A 20,506-nucleotide genomic window follows, 5' to 3' on the forward strand; every position below is an offset into this window, starting at 1 on the left:
TAATATGGGGAACCAAAACCCCTAACTCAGAGTTGACACATAATAAACCCCAAATGGGTGATACATCCCCAGAGCTCTCTGGTGTATAAATTCTGTGAACAATATGAGTTTCAAATAAGTGAAAAAAATAAATGAATAAAGCTGTGATTGTTCAACTTTAAATCAGTCATATATATCAAAGCGTTCAAATCCAATGCCTGGAAAATATATAAAGAACCGCAAAGCTGGAAGCTGGAAATAACTCCAAAGCAAATAATAATAATAATTTAATAATAATTTATTTCTTATATACCGCTATACCGTGAAGTTCGAAGCGGTTTACAATAAAGATACATTTGACAGTACATGGGATAGAAATGGTTTACAATAAAGATACGTTTAGTCAGTACATGGGATGCAAGTGGTTTACATTAAAGATTCATTTTGTCAGTACATGGGATACAAGTGGGTTACAGTAAAGATATATTTTGTCAGTACATGGGATGCAAGTGGGTTACAATACAAATGGTTTACTATCAAGGTGCATTTTGTCAGTGTAAGGGATACAGGTGGGTTACCATAAAGATACATTTAGTCAGTACATGGGTTACAATAAAGATACGTTTTGTCAGTACATGGGGTGCCGGTGGGTTACAATAAAAATACATTATGTCAGTACATACCCCTTCATAAACACCACCCCTATAGTATCCCCTAGCCAAATTCTTCAAACCCTCCCCAAAATCATACTCAGAAACCTAAAAATACAACCTCCACCTGGGATCAGAATACTGCTTCCCTTAACACTTTGTAAGCAACTTCCATCTGTAACCAGAATATTCCGTCCCTCAACGTTATGTAATAATCTTCCTAATTTGTATGTATTGCTATTGTTATGTAAACTTGTTATGTATATGTTATATACCTGATATGTAAACTCCCTGGAAATGTCCAGTTTTCACCCAATTTTGTAATCTGCTTAGAACCGCAAGGCACAGGCGGAATAGAAATCTCTAATGTAATGTAATGTACATGAGATTCAAGGTGGAAAGTATAATTAGTTTCAGGCCTTGGAATTAGGGGGCGAGGTGGAAGGGTCATGGCGAGGAAGAATTAGGTATGGGAATTTAGAATTTGTTAAACAGTCGAGTTTTCAGGGATTTTCTAAAGTCTGCGTATGTAGTGGCCTCAAGTATGGGCTTTCCAAGCCAAGTGTTCAGCCTAGCTGCCTGGAATGATAACATTCTATCTAGAAACTTTTTGTATTGGTAAGATTTCAAGGAGGGGTAATTAAATAGGTTTGTTCTGCGAGTGCTCTTGTGGGACTCGTTGGGGGAGAACTGGGAGATTAGGTAAGCTGGAAGAATCCCAAAGACAGCTTTGTAGCAAAAACAAACAAACTTGAAGAGGACTCTGGATTCTGCGGGTAACCAGTGGAGTTTCTGATAATAAGGGGAAATGTGTTCCCATTTTTTTAAACCGTGGATTAGTCGGATCGCGGTGTTCTGAATTAATCTCAGGTTATTGAGGTTCTTTTTATAAGCTCCTAAGTATATGATGTTACAGTAATCTAGAGTGCTTAAGATGGATGATTGTACTAGTAAACGGAAGGACTTTTCATCAAATAATTTTTTAATAGTGCAAAGTTTCCAGAGGACCGAAATAAATTTTTTAAACAGTAGGTTTGTGTGGTTTTCCAGGGTTAGGTGTTTGTCAAGTGTTACCCCCAGAATCTTTATGGTTTGGTCAATTTTGTGTTCTCGGCTCTGTAGGTGAATTGAATTTTCTTTTATCTTTTCGTTGGGTGATGCCAGGAAGAATTTGGTTTTTTCTGTGTTGAGTTTCAGTTTGAAGGCCATCATCCAGCGCTCTATTTGATTTAGGATGTTGGTTAAGGAGTTGGAGAATTGTGACGTTAGGGCGATTAGCGGAATCACTACAGTAATGTCATCTGCGTAGATGTAGAAGGTGAGCCCTAGGCTTTGTAGCAGGTTTCCTAATGAGATGAGGTAGATATTAAAGAGGGTTGGGGATAGGAGGGGAATCCTGAGGTAATCCGCAGTTGTTATTCCAGCTATGGGAAAGTTTGTCATCTTTGAATACCTGGTAGGATCTGTTCCTGAGGAATCCCTGGAACCAATTGTGAGCGTAGCCTGTGATGCCTGTGGTTTCTAGGCAGTTCAAAAGAATGGTGTGATCTACTAGGTCAAAGGTGCTACTTAGGTCCAGTTGTAGGATCATGGCGCTGGTACCTTGGGTGAAGAGGGCGTAAAGGTGGTTAAGTAGTGAGGCCATGATTGTTTCGGTGCTGTGACCAGGTCTGAAGCCTGACTGGTTGTTGTGCAGTAAGTTGAATTTGTCTAAATATGAGTTTAGTTAAGCATTTACTATCCCTTCCATTATTTTGACCGCGATAGGTCTGAAATTGGTTAGATTGTTGGGTGGTTCTTTGTTGTTCTTTTTAATGGGTGTTATTACAATTTGACCTAAGTTTTTTGGAAATATTCCTGCGGTTAGTTGTAGGTTGACCCAGTTGAGTAGTTTGGCTTTGAAGATGATTGGGGCTGCTTTCATTACATCTGGGGGGCAAGTATCCAATCTGCAGTATGATTTGACGTATTTGTTGTAGAATTTGTTAAATGTTTGCCAATCGGTCTCACTAAAGTTGGACCAGTTCATGTCTGCTTTGGCGGCAACTAGGTCTTGTGGAATGGAGTAGTCCCAGTGGGAGTCTGGAAAATCCGTTATAGAGTGTCTTAAGTTATTTACTTTGGTGTTGAAGAAGTCTGCCAGGTTGTCGGCTGTCAATGTGGATTCTTCTGTCAGGTTTGTGTGAGATTGAATGTCTGAAAGTTTGCTGCTGTTTATGGAGGTGTTACCAATTATGTTGGCATAGAAGGTTCTTTTCTTTTCTTTGGCTGAGATTTTATAGCTTTTCAGCTTTTGGGTGCCAGGCATTTCTAGTCTCTGGGGTTCCTAGTTTTGACCATTTTCTTTCTAGCTTTCTTAATTCTCTCTTTATCTCTAGGAGCTCTGGGTCGAACCAGCCTGTTAGGTATCTAGGTCTCTTCTTTCTTTTTTCAGTGGGGCTGTTTCGTTTAGTATGCGGGTGCTGGGTTTTGATCCAGGAGCGCATACATTGATTGTTTTCCTCATCTGGTTATGAGTGATGGTCATAGTGTGACCAAATTCAGTTGGGTTAATCTTGCCTCTACTGGTGTGAAGTGGAGTGGATTTGAATCTTTTCTTTCGTTGTGTTGAGGTTGTCTTCAATTGCCAATCTAATTCGAAGTTGCATATTTTGAGGTCTGACCAGTAGGGATTTGTCGGTGTTTTGAGGATACAGTTATCAGGTCTAATTGGTGGCCTTGCTTGTGGGTTATTACTGGAGGTGGTTTGGAAAGTCTAGTGTGGCTAGAACGTACCAGAATTCTGAGATCTCTGGTTGGTTAGATTGGCTCTAAGTGTAAATATTAAGTCTCCACTAAGGAGGTTCAGAGGGCCTGTTAGTGAGTTGGTTAATAGGAAATTCATAAAATTCCTCTTTTGCTGTGGACCATTTTTTAGGGGGGATGTTAGACTAGGGTGATCGTTAGGGCGTCGGCTAGTGTTCCGAGGTTAACTTTAGGGATAGGATTTCTAGGTATGTAGAGGATTTAGAGTTTAGCATGGTACAGATTAAATGTCTTTGAAGATTATGGCTAGACCTCCGCCCCTGCCTCTTTCTCTTGCTAGGAATAGGAATTTTGTAGTTGGAGGGTAGGCATTCTAGGATGATGATGTCATTGTCTGAGAGTAGCCGAGTCCTCTGTCAGTAGTATGAAGTCGGGGCTGTAGTCGCTCATCCAGTCATAGATTAATAGGAATTTGTTCCTCATGGATCTTATATTCAGGTAGCAACTCCTGAGGTTGGAATACGCTGGTGGAACTTTGGTGATGGGAGTGAGAGAGGGCAATTTTTCAGCACTCGGTCTTTTTTGAAGTAGGGTCTGTTGGTTCTGCGGACATTGTGAAGACTGGGATAACAGTGGATTTGGGTTCTGAGTGGTTCTTGGAGAATCCTGTGTTGCATTATTGGGGATTTGGTCATGAAGTTGCGAGCTGAGGAGTAGTGGATGGGGATTGGGAGAAGAGGAAAGGCTGAGCCGTATGTCTTACTTTTAAGCCGGTTAAGTAGAAAGCGAGCACAAGAGTGATAAGGCTGTGGTGCAGGAGTGCCATTTTGGTATGTGCAGTAAGAGAACAATTATGCAAGAGTGTAGAGGAGGAAGCTTATAGTAATGCTGTGGAATCGAGAGCCAGTTTAAAAGTATACAGAAGGAGGAAGGGGGGAGGTTAGCAATTCTGTGGAGTCGAGCAATACAGTACAGTAAGGGGGAGAAATACAATTGTGCTGAGGCCTAGTAAAGTACATTAACAAATAGGTAAGGCCAGTAATGGAAGTTACCTCTTTTGTATGCGGTACTTCTGTGAGTTTTTGGAGTCCGTTTTTCTCAAGGCGTTTCACTGCGGCGTTTCAACCACGGCAGCTTCAACAAAGGCACGCCGGCACAGTTTTAAAATGTTCCCCGCAGGATCGGGGGGAGGGGCAGAGCTGTGCTCCCACGCTCTGCAGGATCAGGGCTCCTGCTGTGTCTGGGAAGCCCGCTGGTTTCGGTGCGGGGCAAGGCAGCTCCCGGTGGTGCTGTAGCAGTTTTAAATGTCCCCCGCATGTGATAGCATAAAGAAGAGTCAATGATTGGAACACATGTTGAAAGCTGAAATTCTACGGGTCTCCTTTTCGGGTAGACCAAACCCTCTTCATTGGGAACCTCAGAACTGCTCCTGAGTTCCAAAGTTAAATATCAAGCAATGTGGGAACAAAAAATGAAAACACTGCTAAATCAAGGAAACATAATGACAATCAAAAAACTTGAAGACTGAGGAATAAAGAAAAAAGAAGAAAACCAGCTGGATAATTTGGATACAAAGAAAACAGAAGATTAGAAAATGAGATGACACAGTTTCATCAATGAAGTCATTCAAAGACCTCCCGTATGTGCACTTTGAAGTTCGAAGATCCAGAACTGCTCTTAGTTGAAGCCTAGATAATTTGTCTCCGTTGAAATCCGCAGGTATTTGTTTAATCACACACCATTGTAAAACAAGAAAGTATGATTGCGTTCTATGCAGTGAGGTACTATTGGAGAAGTTATAGATTTTGTGTTAATTCTACTGCAATGTTTAATCAGACGGGTGCATACTGTTAGTTCTTATTGAGTAGGTACATAGTGTAGGTTACATAGAGTAGGTACATGGTGTAATTAAACAATTAGATTAAACCTCCCATGTCTAGAGGAATTACACCTAATGCATATTAGGTTCAGCTTAATGCCTTCTTACAAGAGTAAACAGGAAGCCAAGATATCTGAAACTGATTTATATTATAAAGATAGAAAAATATATTCACATGGCCAACATAAAATAAGAAAACTAGTAATGATTCACAATATATACAGAGATAGTATGTCGGTTACATTAGGTCTCATTGGTGCTAAATTATCATAAGTTTTGCTGCTATTCTTATCAGGAATCATATATATATATATATATATATATAAGATTCCTGATAAGAATAGCAGCAAAAACTTTTGATAATTTAGCACCAAGAGACCTAATGTACCCGACCATACAAAACAAGATTCTAGTTAACTCGGCAAAACTGAAATAATTCCTGCCTCACATCTTGGATGTAGCCACAGCAGCGGATCCTGATGATGTGAATAATCTTGTTCAAGTTACAAGCATACAGCGAGTCTGATGAAGTCTCGTGGTTGTAGATTCTTCATCTTGTCAGCACAAGGTCACTTTCTCTGGTATAGCCAAACATATGATTGCCAGTCCTTGTGATGCAAACCAGAGAATGTTCAGTTATTACCCAAAAGAACAGTTCTGCTTCTTTTAACTCTCAGCTGATAGCCAGTCACACGAGAAAATTCTTCTTATCAGTTCTCATTGTAAAATGGTGTAGTGTTCACAAAGCTTACCAGAAGTGGAAGCGTCTTTGTTGGGCAGAGAAACAGGCAATGTCTCCTAAAGAAATTTGTAGGGCAGATATGTGATCCACTCTCACATATTTGCAATATTTTATAGAGTGGATATAGCTGCGAGAGAGGATACTGAATTTGTTTCCTCGGTGATAAGGGCAGGCTTATCAGTCCAGCCCTAGAGTCAGGAAACTATTGTAAAGGCACTTTTGAGCAGGGACTGCCTCTTGCGTGTTTAATGTACAGTGCTGCATACAATCTGGTAGCTCTGTAGAAATAATAGTAGTACATCATCTACTGTCAGGGCTTCGTATGCTTTGTGTAACATAAGGGAAGATAGGTTCTTACCTCAATAATCTTCTTTCTGTTAATACAGCATACAGGTCCATGACAACCTGCCCTATCAGTCTGGAATTTGCCTGCATAATCTCTGGATCAGAGTTCAGTGTCAGTCAAAAAAAAAAGGAAAAATACGGGAGAGTGTTTCAAGGCGAAAGACACATTCAAAGTTTCATGAGGTTAATGCATGTTGAATTTTTGGGTGCGTGGTTTTTGGTTATTGCATCCTAAGTTATTTCAGATGTTATTTAACCTTGTTTGATATTTCTTTACAGAGTGGGAACAGAACTAATGTTTGCAGGAAGATTCCCCCGTATCCCTTCCTTCTTCTTTTCTGTATTTCTGTGCTGTTCAATTGCTTTTGTACTAACTGAAAGAAACTCCACAACATTAGAGAAGAAGGCAGAGCTGAAAAATAGTGATTATCCCAGGACAAGCAGGCAGCATATTCTCACATGTGGGTGACGTCATCCACGGGAGCCCCGACGCGGACAGCTTTTCAAGCAAACTTGAAAGAAATTTCAAGCTTGCTGTGCTGCACCACAGATGTGCATGCCTTCCCGCTCCACTAGAGGGTGCATCCCCCACCTCGTGGTCCTCAGTTCTGTAGTTTCCGTGGAGCCAGAAGTCTTGCCTTGTTTTCTTTCCGTGTGAATTGCCTTCTAGCACCGCGGCTTTGTTGTTTTTTCAGAGTTGCTGTGCGTTGTCTTATTCCGTTTGTTTTTTGCTCTCGTTAAAATATAAAAAAAAAAACCTTTTTCTTTCGTGTTCGGCATCCGGGGGCTCCCGGGTTTGCCGTGGCCGCTGGACCTCGATCGGTCGTGGCCTGTTGGTTTTTCATGTCCCGGCCCTTGTCGGGGTTCAAAAAGTGCACCAAGTGTGATCGGCTTCTGTGTTTGGGTGCGGACCACCCTACGGATTCCTGCCCCCGGTGTGCGACTTTTCAGCCTCGGGCCCCTCCGCTGCCGTCGTGCACGCATGGCGGAGCTTTTTGTGGTAGAGCTCTCGGTGGGCCTGGCCTCGACGTCGGCCTCGGCCCCGGGCCTTGGTCTCTCCTCGGCCCCGCCTCGGCTGTCTTCGATCTCGAAGCCCTCGTCCTCGGGCTTGAAGCCGCCTCAGGGTATGTCCCCGCTTCCCTCCACATGGCGCCGTTCCAGCGAAGAAGCCATCCTCGGGGTCCTCGACGGGGCGGGTGGGTCAATCTCAGCCCCGCCCCGGTCTTCTAAGTCATCTACTCCTCAGGATACTCGTTACCGAGGTACGCCCTCTGCGGAGTATCCAGCTGCGTCCGACATGCCGTCCATGGATGGCGGTCCCAGTTTTTCAGGACATGCTCCGGGCGCTTATTTCCTCGGAGCTGTCCTCGGCCTTAGCCCATTTGCAGCCTTCCTCGGCCCCGGCCTACGGCCCCGACCCAGCCTTGAGCGCAGCGTCCGAGTGCCCCGAGACAAGGTGCGCCGGACTCGCTGGCTCTCTTTCCTCGGACTCCTCATCCAAAGCCTCGGGGGATTCCTCGCCCTCGGGTCGGCCTCGAGCGAAGCGCCATTCCAGAAGGCCGAAGTGTTCTTGAGGTTCGCCTCCGAGGCGTGGTCGCTCCCCGCCGGCCCGGGACGTCGAGGCGCTCCGGGTTCTGAGCTTACCCTTTCATAATCCGAGGTTGCTTCGATCTCCTTCTCAGAAGGGTTCGCCCCGGGGCTCCCGGGATTCCTCTCCGAGGCATCGGAAGGTTTCTGTGCCCCGTACCCCCGTAGGTCTTCCCCAAGAGGCTCCTCGGACCTCTTGAGGGTCTCCGACCCCGGCACATTCCCTTGGCACTATTTCTTGGGGGTCGGATGTGGGAGCTGGCCGTGAGCCCCGCTATTCCTGCGAGGCCTCACCTTCTTTTTCGGCGGCTCGTGGTTCTCGCTCACCTTCCCCAGAGGATGACCGGTCCGGTCTGCGTCCCTCCTCGTTTTCGAGGTTTGTTCAGGACATGGGGTGAGCATTTGGATTTGGACTCTTGGCGGGGTCCCAGTATTCCCAGGAATTCTTGGCGGAGCAGAATTTTCTTCCCCGCCTAGGGAGTCTCCCTGCCTCACGTTGAACCCAGTTCTGCAGCAGGCTTTTTACGGAATCTGGAATCCCCATATGCGGTGACGGCTGTCCCCTCCAAAATGGAATCCAAGTACCGCACAGTACCTTGTAAAGGGTTTGAAAAGGGCTCAGTTATCCCACCAGTCCTTGATGGTGGAGTCCTCCCTCAAGAAGTCCCAGCCTTCTCGGGTTTCCGCTGCGGTTCCACTGGGGCGCGAGGGTCGCACCCTTGATAAATTTGGACGGAGACTGTATCAGAACTCCATGATGGCGAATCGGGTTCTGAATTATGCCTTCACATTCACTTCGTACCTCCGTCACATGGTGAAGTCTATGCCGACCTTTCACGGGGTCTTGCTGGCATCTCACCGAGACGAGTTTGGGAGGCTCATTGAGTCTCTCTCCCAGCTTCGTCTGTATTTGTTTCATGCGACCTATGACGCGTTTGAACTGACCTCCAGGGTCTCTGCGTTTGCGGTCGCTATGCGCCGACTGGCGTGGCTCAGGATCGTTGATATGGATCCTAACCTGCAGGAGCGCCTGGCCAATCTGCCCTGTGTGGGCTCGGAGCTCTTTGACGAGTCCCTCGAGGCGGCCACGAAACGCCTCTCGGAGCACGAACGGTCTTTCGCTTCTCTGATGCGCCCCAAGGCGAAACCGTCAGCTCCTAAGACCTACCGGGCTCCGCCTAGGCGCTACCCGCTTAAGATCACGCCGGCTTTCTCCAGGCCACCGCCTAGGAGACCTCCTCAGCAGTCTCGGGTGCAGCAGCAGAAGCCTCAGGTGCAGGGGGCGTCTAAGCCCGCCCTGTCCTTTTGATAGCCTTGGGCGGTTGGGGGGCGGGCCCCCTCCGCACTGTCGTCGACCCCGCTGCCCATCGGGGGTTGTCTTTGCGCATTCTATCACTCTTGGACCCTTCTCACCTTGGACGCTTGGGTCCTTCGGGTCGTATCTGAGGGTTATTCCCTCAACTTCTGGGAACTTCCTCCGGACAGTCCGCCCGGCGCATGTCCTTCCAACAGGTTGCAGCTCCCCCTTCTCCTGTCGGAGGCCAGGGCTTTGTTGCGCCTCCAGGCGGTGGAGCGTGTTCCCCCTGTCAACGGGGCAAGGGGTTCTACTTCCCGCTACTTTTTGGAACCCAAAAAAAGACCGGGGGACCTGCACCCCATTTTAGACCTCCCGGCGGCTCAACAAGTACCTTGTCCAGGAGAAGTTCCGTATGCTCTCCCTTCCGGTTCTGTACCCGCTGCTGGACGAGGGGGACTGGCTTATACCCATGTTGCATCCCGCCTTCCGCAAATTCCTGCGTTTTCAGGTGGGGGAGTTGCACCTCAATACCGGGTCCTCCCCTTCGGTTTAGCTTCGTCCCCTCGAGTCTTCACGAAGTGCTTGGTGTGTGGTTCGCAGCAGCCCTGCGGTCCCTAGGGGCTGCAGGTCTTTCCTTACCTGGACGATTAGGCTGATCAAGGCCTCGTCCAGGGAGGGGGTTATCTTAGCGACCCAACAGACTATCATCTTTCTTCAATGTCTGGGGTTCGAGGTGAATTTTCCCAAATCCCAGGTTTTGCCCCTCTCAATCCCTACAGTTTATCGGGGCCTTGCTGGACACGGTTCGCCTCCGTTCGTTCCTTCCTCCTCCTCGTTTGGAGACCCTGGTCCGCCTGAGTCGGCAGGTTTCGCTACTGCCCTCGGTCTCGGCGAACCGCCTGATGATTCTCCTGGGTCATATGGCGTCTACAGTCCATGTCACGCCGTTTGCCCACTTACACCTTCGAATCCCCTCAGTGAACGTTGGCCTCTCAGTGGCGTCAAGATCGGGACCCGATTTCCACTCATGTGACGGTGACCTCCCTCTTTGAGACGCTCGCTCCGTTGGTGGACCAACTCTTCAAATCTTTCCAGGGGTTTGCTCTTCTCGCCCCTTGGCACCACAAGGTCCTAACCACGGACTCCTTGGAGTACACTTGGGCTCATCTCGACGGTCTGTACACTCAATGAATGTGGTCGGCGGAGGACCGTCGTTGTCACATCAACGTTTTGGAGCTTCGAGCCATTTATCTGGCTGCTCGGGCCTTCCGCCACCTGCTTCACGATCAGGTAGTTCTAGTCTGGATGGACAACCAGGTGGCGATGTATTATGTGAACAAGCAAGGGGAGACGGGCTCTTGGTCTCTGTGCCAGGAGGCTCTTCGTCTCTGGGGGTGGGCGATTTCCCAAAACATCTTCCTTCGAGCGGTTTACATTCAAGGAGAGCGGAACTGTCTGGCGGACAAACTCAGCCGCTTTCTCCAGCCTCACGAGTGGTCGCTGCACTCTCGGGTCCTGCGACAGGTATTCGACCAGTGTGGGACTCCTCAGATAGATCTGTTCTCCTCCCCGGTGAATCACAAACTGCCTCTCTATTGTTCACGGGTGTACTCCCCGGATCATCTCGAGGCCGACGCCTTTCTTCTCGATTGGGGAGGGGAAGTTCCTCTATGTGTTTCCACCTTTTCCTCTAATCCTGAGGACATTTGTACATCTCAAGTCTGTACGGGCCACTATGATTCTAATTGCGTCTCGTTGACCTCGCCAGCCGTGGTTCTCCCTGCTTCTTCAACTCAGTGTCAGGGAGCCTCTGCTTCTGCCTGTTTTTCCCTCTCTGCTGTCTCGGAGTTGGGGTTCTCTTTTACATCCCAATCTTCAGTCCTTACATCTGACAGCTTGGTTCCTTTCCCCCTGACTTCTGTTCTCTATCTCAGTCAGTCCGGGAGGTTTTGGAGGCTTCTCGCAAGGTCTCGACTCGGCTTTGCTACTCCCAAAAATGGACCAGATTCTCATCTTGGTGTTCCTCTCATCATCTGGACCCTGTGGCTTCGGTCTTGGAGTATTTGCTTCATTTGTCTCATTCCGGTCTGAAGACAACTTTTATTCGAGTGCATCTTAGTGTGATTGCTGCTTTCCATCGGCATCTTGAGGGAAAGTCCCTATCCCTTCATCCTTTGGTTTCTCGTTTCATGAGGGGTCTCTTGAACGTCCATCCTCCTCTCAAGCCTCCTCCTGTGGTTTGGGATCTTAATGTGGTTCTGGCTCAACTTATGAAACCCCCGTTTGAGCCTATGGATAAATTTCATCTCAAGTTCCTGACTTGGAAGGTGATCTTTCTACTTGCGCTCACTTCCGCTCGACGGATTAGTGAGCTGCAGGCCTTGGTAGCAGATCCATCCTTTACGGTATTTCATCATGACAAGGTGGTTCTCCGCACTCATCCTAAATTTTTGCCTAAGGTTGTGTCTGACCTGGTAGACCATGAAATCATGCTACTGTGCCTTGAAGCAATGGGAATCTCGGGAAAGGCAAAGAAATGGTTCCAAGAGTTCCTAACAAACAGATCCTACCGAGTAATCAGCAATGGAAACTACTTCAAACCATGGAAAAACCCTTCAGGCGTGCCTCAAGGTTCCCCCCTATCACCCACACTTTTCAATATCTATATCGCCTCCTTAGGTCACCTACTACAAAAACTAAACTTAATACACTACATTTACGCGGACGACATATCCATCCTTATACCCTTAAACGACATCACAAAAGAAATTGTAGATAACCTCTCAAACACAATGACCGAAATCGATAAATGGACCACTAATTTCAAACTAAAACTAAACGCAGAGAAAACAAAAGTCTTTCTGGCTAGTCCTAATAGACAAAATTACGAGAACATCGATAAAAATAAACAACCACGAATACCCAATTTCCAAAAACATAAAAATACTGGGTATCACTCTAGACACTCACCTAACTATGACTGACCACACAAACTCACTAGTGAAAAAATGCTTTTACACGCTATGGAAACTAAGAACCATAAAAAAATACTTTGACCCTTCATCATTCAGGTTGCTGGTACAGGCACTGATCCTATCCCTTCTTGACTACTGCAACATCATCTACCTGGGCATCCCACAAAAGACAATAAAAAAACTGAGATTAATACAAAACACCGCCGTTCGCCTAATTTTCGGACTAAGAAAAAACAACCACATCAGCCCCTACTATAAAAAAGCTGCACTGGCTTCCAATAGAAGCGCAAATTCTATTCAAATTCACTTGCACCTGTTTCAAACAAGCCTGGGGACTAGCACCTTCATACCTACAAACTCACTTCATCCTACACAACCTCACAAGAACGACCAGAAACAAAAACATCTTTGCATACCCAAAGATTACAGGCTGCAGATACAAATCCTTCATGGACAGAACCTTTAAGTTCCAAGCGAACAGACAGCAAATCTGGCTGAAAAAACCACATAAACGAACCAAATATGACTTATAATGCATTCCGCAAATCGATCAAAACCGCCCTATTCGCAAAATTCATTGACTAAAACGGTCCCCTCCCCCACTAAGACTCCTCTCATGGATGTTCTAAATCTTTCAGACACTCATTACCCTTAGATCACCAATTAATATGTAAGTTTCCCATTTAGACTATTGTATTGCATTTAGACTCTTTGTATGGTATTAGATTTAGACTTATTGTATGGTATTGTATTTAGACTCACTGTATTGTATTGTATGTGGATTTAATGTATTGTATTGTATTAAGACCTTTGTTATTCGCTGAATGTCCAGCCTTCTTACAATGTAAACCGCCTAGAAGTCGCCTGACTATGGCGGTATAGAAAAATAAAGTTATTATTATTATTATATTATTATTATGATTTCCACCTCAATCAGTCCATTGTTCTTCCGGTGTTTTTTTCCGAAGCCCCACTCTCATCCCCGGCGAGGTGGCGCTTCATAGGCTTGACTGTAAAAGGGTGTTGGCTTTTTATCTTCAACGCACTCAGTCTCATCGGAAGATTCCTCAATTGTTTTTGTCCTTCGATCCTAATCGGCTGGGACGTCCTGTTTCCAAGCGCACCTTGTTTAACTGGTTGGCTGCTTGTATTTCCTTTTGCTACGCTCAGGCTGGTCTCGCGCTGCATGGTCGGGTCATGGGGCATAAGGTCCGAGCGATGGCGGCTTCTGTGCCTTTCCTCCGGTCTACACCTGTTGAGGACATCTGTAAAGCTGCCACTTGGTCTTCGGTTCATACTTTCACCTCCCATTACTGCCTAGATATTCTGTCCAGGAGCGACGGCCGGTTTGGCCAGTCGGTTTTGCGTAATCTGTTTTCTTAAATTGCCATCCTCCCACCTTCCCTTTTTTGGTTGGCTTGGAGGTCACCCACATGTGAGAATATGCTTCCTGCTTGTCCTGGGATAAAGCACAGTTACTTACCGTAACAGGTGTTATCCAGGGACAACAGGCAGATATTCTCACTACCCTCCCTCCTCCCCGGGGATGGCTTCTTTGCTGGCTATGGAACTGAGGACCACGAGGTGGGGATGTGCCCTCTAGTGGAGTGGGAAGGCATGCACATGCATGGTGCAGCACAGCAAGCTTGAAATTTCTTTCAAGTTTGCTTGAAAAGCTGTCCGCGTCGGGGCTCCGTGGATGACGTCGCCCACATGTGTGAATATCTGCCTGCTGTCCCTGGATAACACCTGTTACGGTAAGTAACTGTGCTATTTCACCCTCCTGTAGCCAACTTGCAAGTATGGGATGTTTATCTACTGTCAGGACTCATATGCAGTGTTAACAAAAAGAAAATGATTGAGGTAGGTATCTAATCTTCCCATATTCAACACTGCTTTGTGCAGTTCTATAGACACCACAATAGTCAAGAAGTTAGGGCATCTGATGAGGAAATTGAACAATACCTAGATAAGTGTTTTTTCCCCCAGTTATCCTCAATGAGTATCAGCCAGTTGGAAGCTGCTATTACTCCTCAAGGATTATGTGTAAACTATCTGTAAGGCAAAACACCTGGACTGGCTGGCTTCTCATTGGGCTTTTATAAAATATTTTGGCCCATATTCTGTAAACTGCACCGTAAGTTAGGCAGCGGTAGGCACCCTTCTGCTCCCTAACTTAATTATTTTAGTTGGCTTTAATCAACAAGGTAATTGACCATGTAATTTAAAACCAATTAAAACCTTATTTTAAAAAAGGTAGCTGCTGGGAGGTATCTACAATATAGGCTTGTAATCCCATCTACAGCAGGATGCTTAACAACACTTATGCTTCAGTGGGCGTGGTTAGGGGAGAGCGGGACTTAGGCATGTGCAATAAATAACTTAGGCGTGTGCAATGTAGGCCAGTAAAACCCTGGACTAAATTGCAGACACACATGTTTTCTGGTAGGCACCATATGCCGTAAATCTTTAAATGATGCCTAAGCATGATTGACAGCTGTTCTTTGTAGGTGGCTGCCAATTAGATGCTGTTTATAGAATCTGTCCCTTTGTCATCCAGCGTATTTAATAAAGTGCAGAATGGGGAACCAGTTTTGTGCAAACTGGAAAGGCACTGGATGGAACTCTTTGTGCTTTATATAGACCTATCTCCCTTTTTAAATCTTGATGTAAAAATTCTAGTTGTTGCTTGTTCTACTTGTTTGACCACTTCAATATCATTATATATAATTAGTCCCAAGCCCTATTCTTCTTTCATTCACAGAAGTACTTTACCCTCTATACCAGTGTTCTTCAACTGCCAGTCTGCGGACTGGTGCCGGTCCACAGAAAATTCCTGCTGGTTTGTGCAGGGCTGGCGAGAGTCTCTTGACAGTAGCTTCCTTTCCTCTGCTCCCCTCCCAGCAGCTCTTGCCTGCAGCAGCAATTCACTTAGGCAGCTTTGGGGCTTTTGCTGAGTCGTGGCCCGCTTCTGATGATGCAACTTCCTCTTTCCTCAGAGGCGCCGTGACCCATCAAAGGACCCAAGGCTGCCTAAGTGAATCATTGCTGCAGGCAATTAATGAGAGCTGCTGGGAGGAGAGCGGAGGGAGGAATAAGGAGAGATGCTGCTGGTAGGGGAGGAGGGAAGGGAAGAGTATTACAATTGGATAGGGGGAGGAGGGAAGGGAGCAGGGGTACTGCTGGAAAGGGGAGGAGGAAAAAAGGAAGGAAACAGCTGGCAGGGAGATTAGAGGAGGGGAAGGGGTCAGGGTGGAATGGAGAGATCAGATGAGGGAAAGGAGAGAGACAGGAATGAGAAGTAGAGAGAGATTGATGCTGGGAAGGGGGCAGTAGATAAATTGAAATACCGCAATAAAAATAATTATGAAAAAGAAAAAATTTGATCACGTAACACCACTTTTAAAGGAAAAACACTGGCTACCAGTAATCCATAGAATCACTTATAAGATAGCTCTACTTACTCATAAAATACTCATAAATAAAGCCCCAACACTTCTAGAAAGATATTTAATACCATACTCCCTATTAAAATCTTTAAGATCAGAAGACAAAGCCCTATTAACAGTCCCTTCTTTAAAAGTTATATACTCTAGGAGAGACATGATTTTTTCTGTTTCGGCCCCCCACATCTGGAACTTACTTCCACTTAATCTAAGAGAAGAAAAACTATTGAACAAATTTAAAAGTCTTCTAAAGAGCTGGCTTTTTAAAGATGCTTTTTACTAGATCAGTCTTACTATATTTTAGGATAGTACAAGGAGGTTCACTATAATATGAGGGTATTTGTCTCCCATCCTGTGTGTGCTAACTGCTAAACCTATACCCAATTTTATTTTTTTTTATATTGTAATTTAAGCTGCCCTCTTCCCTAATGTTTTAAAGTTAATTAGCAGTATATTTGATATATGTGGATTTTATTATTTTATATTTTTATCTGATGTAAATTGCATTGAAATTAGATTTTGCGATCTAATCAAATAATTTATTAAACAAACTTGAATGTATGGCTTAGAAAAATTATGTTAGAGGTCTTTTCTTATCTTGATTTTAGAAAATTGTTAAAGACTCAACTCTTTGATAGGCTGGTATCTTAATGCATTCTGCTTCATTTTTCAATCAAGTTTCTTATATTCAATTTGATGTATTTTATCTGTTCTATGTATTACTTCTTTCCCTGCCATGCCGGTATTTTATTGCCTGTCTGGCTGGCATTTAACAGCTCTTTTTAAACTGTCAATAATGCTTCCCCAATTTTAAACTGTTGTTTTCTTTACTGCATTATATTGTAAAAGTTTTCTGTTTTTAAGTCCATTATTCTAATTTGTATATTATCTGTATCCCATGTACTAGCTCACCTTGTTGTGAACCGCCTAGAACTTTTTCGGTATGGCAGTATATAAGACTCCTCCAGAACTGCCAAAGGCTTAAACTAGCCTTCCCCTCTCCACGCGGCATCCACTATTCAGGCAAACTGGGAAAATCCCTTCTCTTCAAAATCACAGGTCTTTGGAACGACCTCACCACCCCGCTGCGGAACCTGAGCTCCCTTCAGTTATTCCGCAAACAACTGAAAACCTGGCTTTTCAGCAAATTGTAGCTCTATCCTTCCCCCCTTTCTCTCCCCCCTTCTACACATAAGTTCATGTAATCCTTTTTCTTCTTCTCTACCCACTATTTTAAGTTCTTTTAAACCGTGTCGAGCTCCATTCTCATGGAGATGATGCGGTATATAAACTTAAGGTTTAAATTAGATTAGATTAGATTATTATTATTAAATAAGGAGAGAGGGACAACGATGCTAGATCTGGTATAGGAGAGATAAAAATGAAGAGCAGTGAAGCTGGAATGAATCATGTAAAAAGGAGAGAGCAGGTGCAGGCTAGATGGAAAGGGGAGAGGGGCATAGAAAGAAGCCAGATATCATATGGAAAGGGGAGAGGGCAGACCGTGGATAGAAAGGGGCAGATATTGGATTGAAGAAACAGAGAGGGCAGACGCTGGAAGGAAGAGAGTGAAAAGAAGATGAAAGCAGAAACCAGAGACGACAAAAGATAGAAAAAAAATAATTTTATTTCTATTTTGTCATTAGAATATATCAGATTTGAAATTTGTATCCTGCTAGAGCTGGTGTTAGATATATCTGGGGACTGGCTCTGACCAGGGGGAAGTTGTCCTAGTTGCACTCCCCTAACACTATTTCTGTCATGTGTGACTGCAGTATTCTGTTTGCATGATATTTCTGTGTAGCATTCTGTAATAATTTGGCTTATTCAGTTTTCTTGATAGTAGAGGGGATACATGTGGAGGGGATACAGAGGTTTTGTTGATCCTTGCTCTGTGTTGTTTGTATTTATAAAATGACAATTGTACAGAATATTTTTTCTTTTTATACTTTTAATAAAATACGTTCAATATAAAATCATATCTGAGGCTTGTGCGGATGGGATCAGATGGTTTGCGGGGACCGAGCTCATGGGGATGGGGCAGAAATGGGTTTTTTAAAATTTCAGTCTTAGTAATTTGCCGGTCCACAAAATAATTCTTTTATTTTCATCGGTCCATAGGTATAAAAAGGTTGACAAACACCGCTCAATACAATACTGTTTCCTTGGGTTCAAATGCAATATTTTTAGTATTAAATTTTTGCTGCCAAATTCTAGACCTATCTTTGTTCAATTCCTCCTCATTTACATTATGGTATCATCTGCAACCATAAACAACCATTCTGTAATATTGTTTACAAACATGTTAAATACAAAACTACAATAAATACATATAGAGGGGCAAAATAAAAAAAAAACGTCTAAGTCCCCTTTTGGCCTAAGTCCCTAAACATTCAACCCAGAAGCAAGGAAAGTGTCCATAACCAAAACATACGTCCATGTTTTGATTATGGCCTTCGTCTGCCTAAACGCCCAATCTCCACTACGTCTTAAAAGTACCCCCACAGCACGTCTACACTTTTTAACCATAATGAAACAAAAACACGCCTAAGCCAAAAAACGTCCAACAGAAGGGCTTTTAGGCGAAGGAGGAGCCAGTACTTCGCCTAAAAGCTGGATTCTGTAACCGGTGTCTGTCAAAAACAACACCGGTTACAGAATCCTCCCCCCCCCCCCAACAACGATCCAGGCAGGAGGGTGCCCAAGCCCTCCTGCCATGTCAAACCGTGACCCCCCCCCCCTCCCGACGATATCGGGGCAAGAGGGAGTCCAAGCCCTCTTGCCCCGTTGAAGCCGCAACACCCCCCCCCGATAACATCAGGGCAAGAGGGAGTCCAAGCCCTCTTGCCCCGTTGAAGCCGCGACCCCCCCAATAACATTGGGGCAAGAGGGAGTCCAAGCCCTCTTGCCCTGCGGCAGCCGCGACCCCCCCGAAACGATCAGTGCAAGAGGGAGTCCAAGCCCTCTTGCCCCGTTGAAGCCGCGACCCCCCCGATAACATCGAGGCAAGAGGGAGCCCAGGCCCTCTTGCCCCAGGCACCCGCGGCACCCCCGACTCATTCGGGCCAGGAGGGAGCCCAAGCCCTCCTGGCCCAGGTGACCCCCCTACCCCCCCCCCCACTACAGTACGGGCAGGAGGGATCCCAGGCCCTCCTGCCCTCGACGCACCCCCCCCCCCCCAACATCCGCCCCCCCCCCCAAGAACCCCCGATCGGCCCCCCCAGCCGACCTGCGACCCCCCCCGGCCTACCCCACAGGAGGGGTCTAAGGTTCCTGGGCCTATTCTGATTGGCCCAGGCACCTTAGGCCCACCAGGAGGCGGGGCTTTGGTGCCCCTGGGCCAATCCAGCCCCATTTTTCGTTGAGCTGCATGCCGGACGGGCAGGTTTGGCACCCGTCTGTACGGCCAACCTAAAATAGGTATGGGGAAGGGGGGTGGGGGGTTGTGGGGTCGGCTGGGGGGGGCGATCGGGGGTTCTTGGGGGGGGGCGGCCGTTGGGGGGGAGGGGGTGCATTGAGGGCAGGAGGGCCTGGGATCCCTCCTGCCCTTACTGTAGTGGGGGTGGGGGGTAGGGGGGTCGCCTTGGCCAGGAGGGCTTGGGCTCCCTCCTGGCCCGAACGAGTCGGGGGTGCCGCGGGTGCCTGGGGCAAGAGGGCTTGGGCTCCCTCTTGCCCCGATGTTATCGGAGGGGGTCGCGGCTTCAACGGGGCAAGAGGGCTTGTGCTCCCTCTTGCCCCGATGTTGTGTTTGGGGGGGGGGAGTAATTAATCGCGGCAGGAGAGATGCCTCATCTCCCCTACCGCGATGCCATCACTCTTCTACCCAAACTGCCGCGGGTCGCGGCAGTTCGGGTAGAAGAGTGATGGCATCACGATAGGGGAGATGAGGCATCTCTCCTGCCTCGATGGTTAGGTTGCTGGGCCACTGAACTGATGGCGCCAGCGGCCATCAGCTTAGCGGCCCGTTTTTCAGCACTTAGACCTGGTTTTCTTTCGTTTAAGTGAAAAAGGTCTAAGTGCCGACTAAACTGTATTGGTTATACCTGTTGTACGCCTAGGTGTAGGTCGGCCCACCTCCCGCCCACTGCCCGCCCTTTCCCCTCCTCTAAACACACCTATTTTCTCTCTGTGCGTTTAGAGGCAGGGGAAAGGCCTAAGTTGGTTTTAGATACGTCTAAAAACCAGTTTTGGTTATGGGTACTTGGACGATCAGGCTTTTTGATCATCCAAGTAACCACTTAGGACACTTTTTAGACATTTTTTTTTTTTTGATTATGAACCCCATACTGTATATTAAGTTGAGCTTTTATGTTTCAAACTGTTAATTTTTAATTCGCTATCTGTTTTATATGAAAAAAAAATGGACTCTGTTTTTGTGTGTGTGTGTCCTTGCTGGTTTTTGGCCATTGCCTCATCCATCCATTTTGACAATTAAAGTATTAATCTATGTTTTTGTGTTTCAGCTTCCAGTAATGGGGTTTAATGTGAACAATTTACCTTTTACTGAACCAATGCTGGCTGTCTGGGCACAACTGGTAAACCTGGCAGGAAGCAAGCTAGAAAAATACAAGATGAAAAAATCCCTCAGGCGTGGAATTACAGGTATTCTGTTCTACCTAATTTTCTAGCTGTTTCTCCTTAGAAAATGCTGTTTAAATTAATACAAATGGACATTTTTTAAATATTTTGATTAACATTATAAGTTTGGTTATGTTTAAGGTGACCATACTTCCCGTTTTCAACGAGACAGTTCAGTTTTTGGACCGACCGTCCCGTTGTCCCGACCCACTGCTTCGTGACACCAAAATGTCCCATTTTTAGGAACAGCGTCCAGAAGCTGTGCGCGGGGACACCAGGGTGG

General features: G+C 46.0%; 1 protein-coding gene across 1 annotated transcript in view; it reads left to right on the forward strand.

Annotated features, from left to right (window-relative positions):
• HERC2 (HECT and RLD domain containing E3 ubiquitin protein ligase 2) overlaps window positions 1–20,506 on the forward strand; it is a 3,346,202-nt gene that overhangs the window by 1,374,850 nt on the left and 1,950,846 nt on the right. Inside the window, 1 exon segment of the mRNA XM_033948978.1 lies at window positions 20,109–20,247. Within this exon segment, the coding sequence (XP_033804869.1) occupies window positions 20,109–20,247 (139 nt within the window).

The sequence above is a fragment of the Geotrypetes seraphini genome, chromosome 6, assembly GCF_902459505.1.
Source record: "Geotrypetes seraphini chromosome 6, aGeoSer1.1, whole genome shotgun sequence".
In the NCBI taxonomy this organism is placed as follows: Eukaryota; Metazoa; Chordata; class Amphibia; order Gymnophiona; family Dermophiidae; genus Geotrypetes; species Geotrypetes seraphini.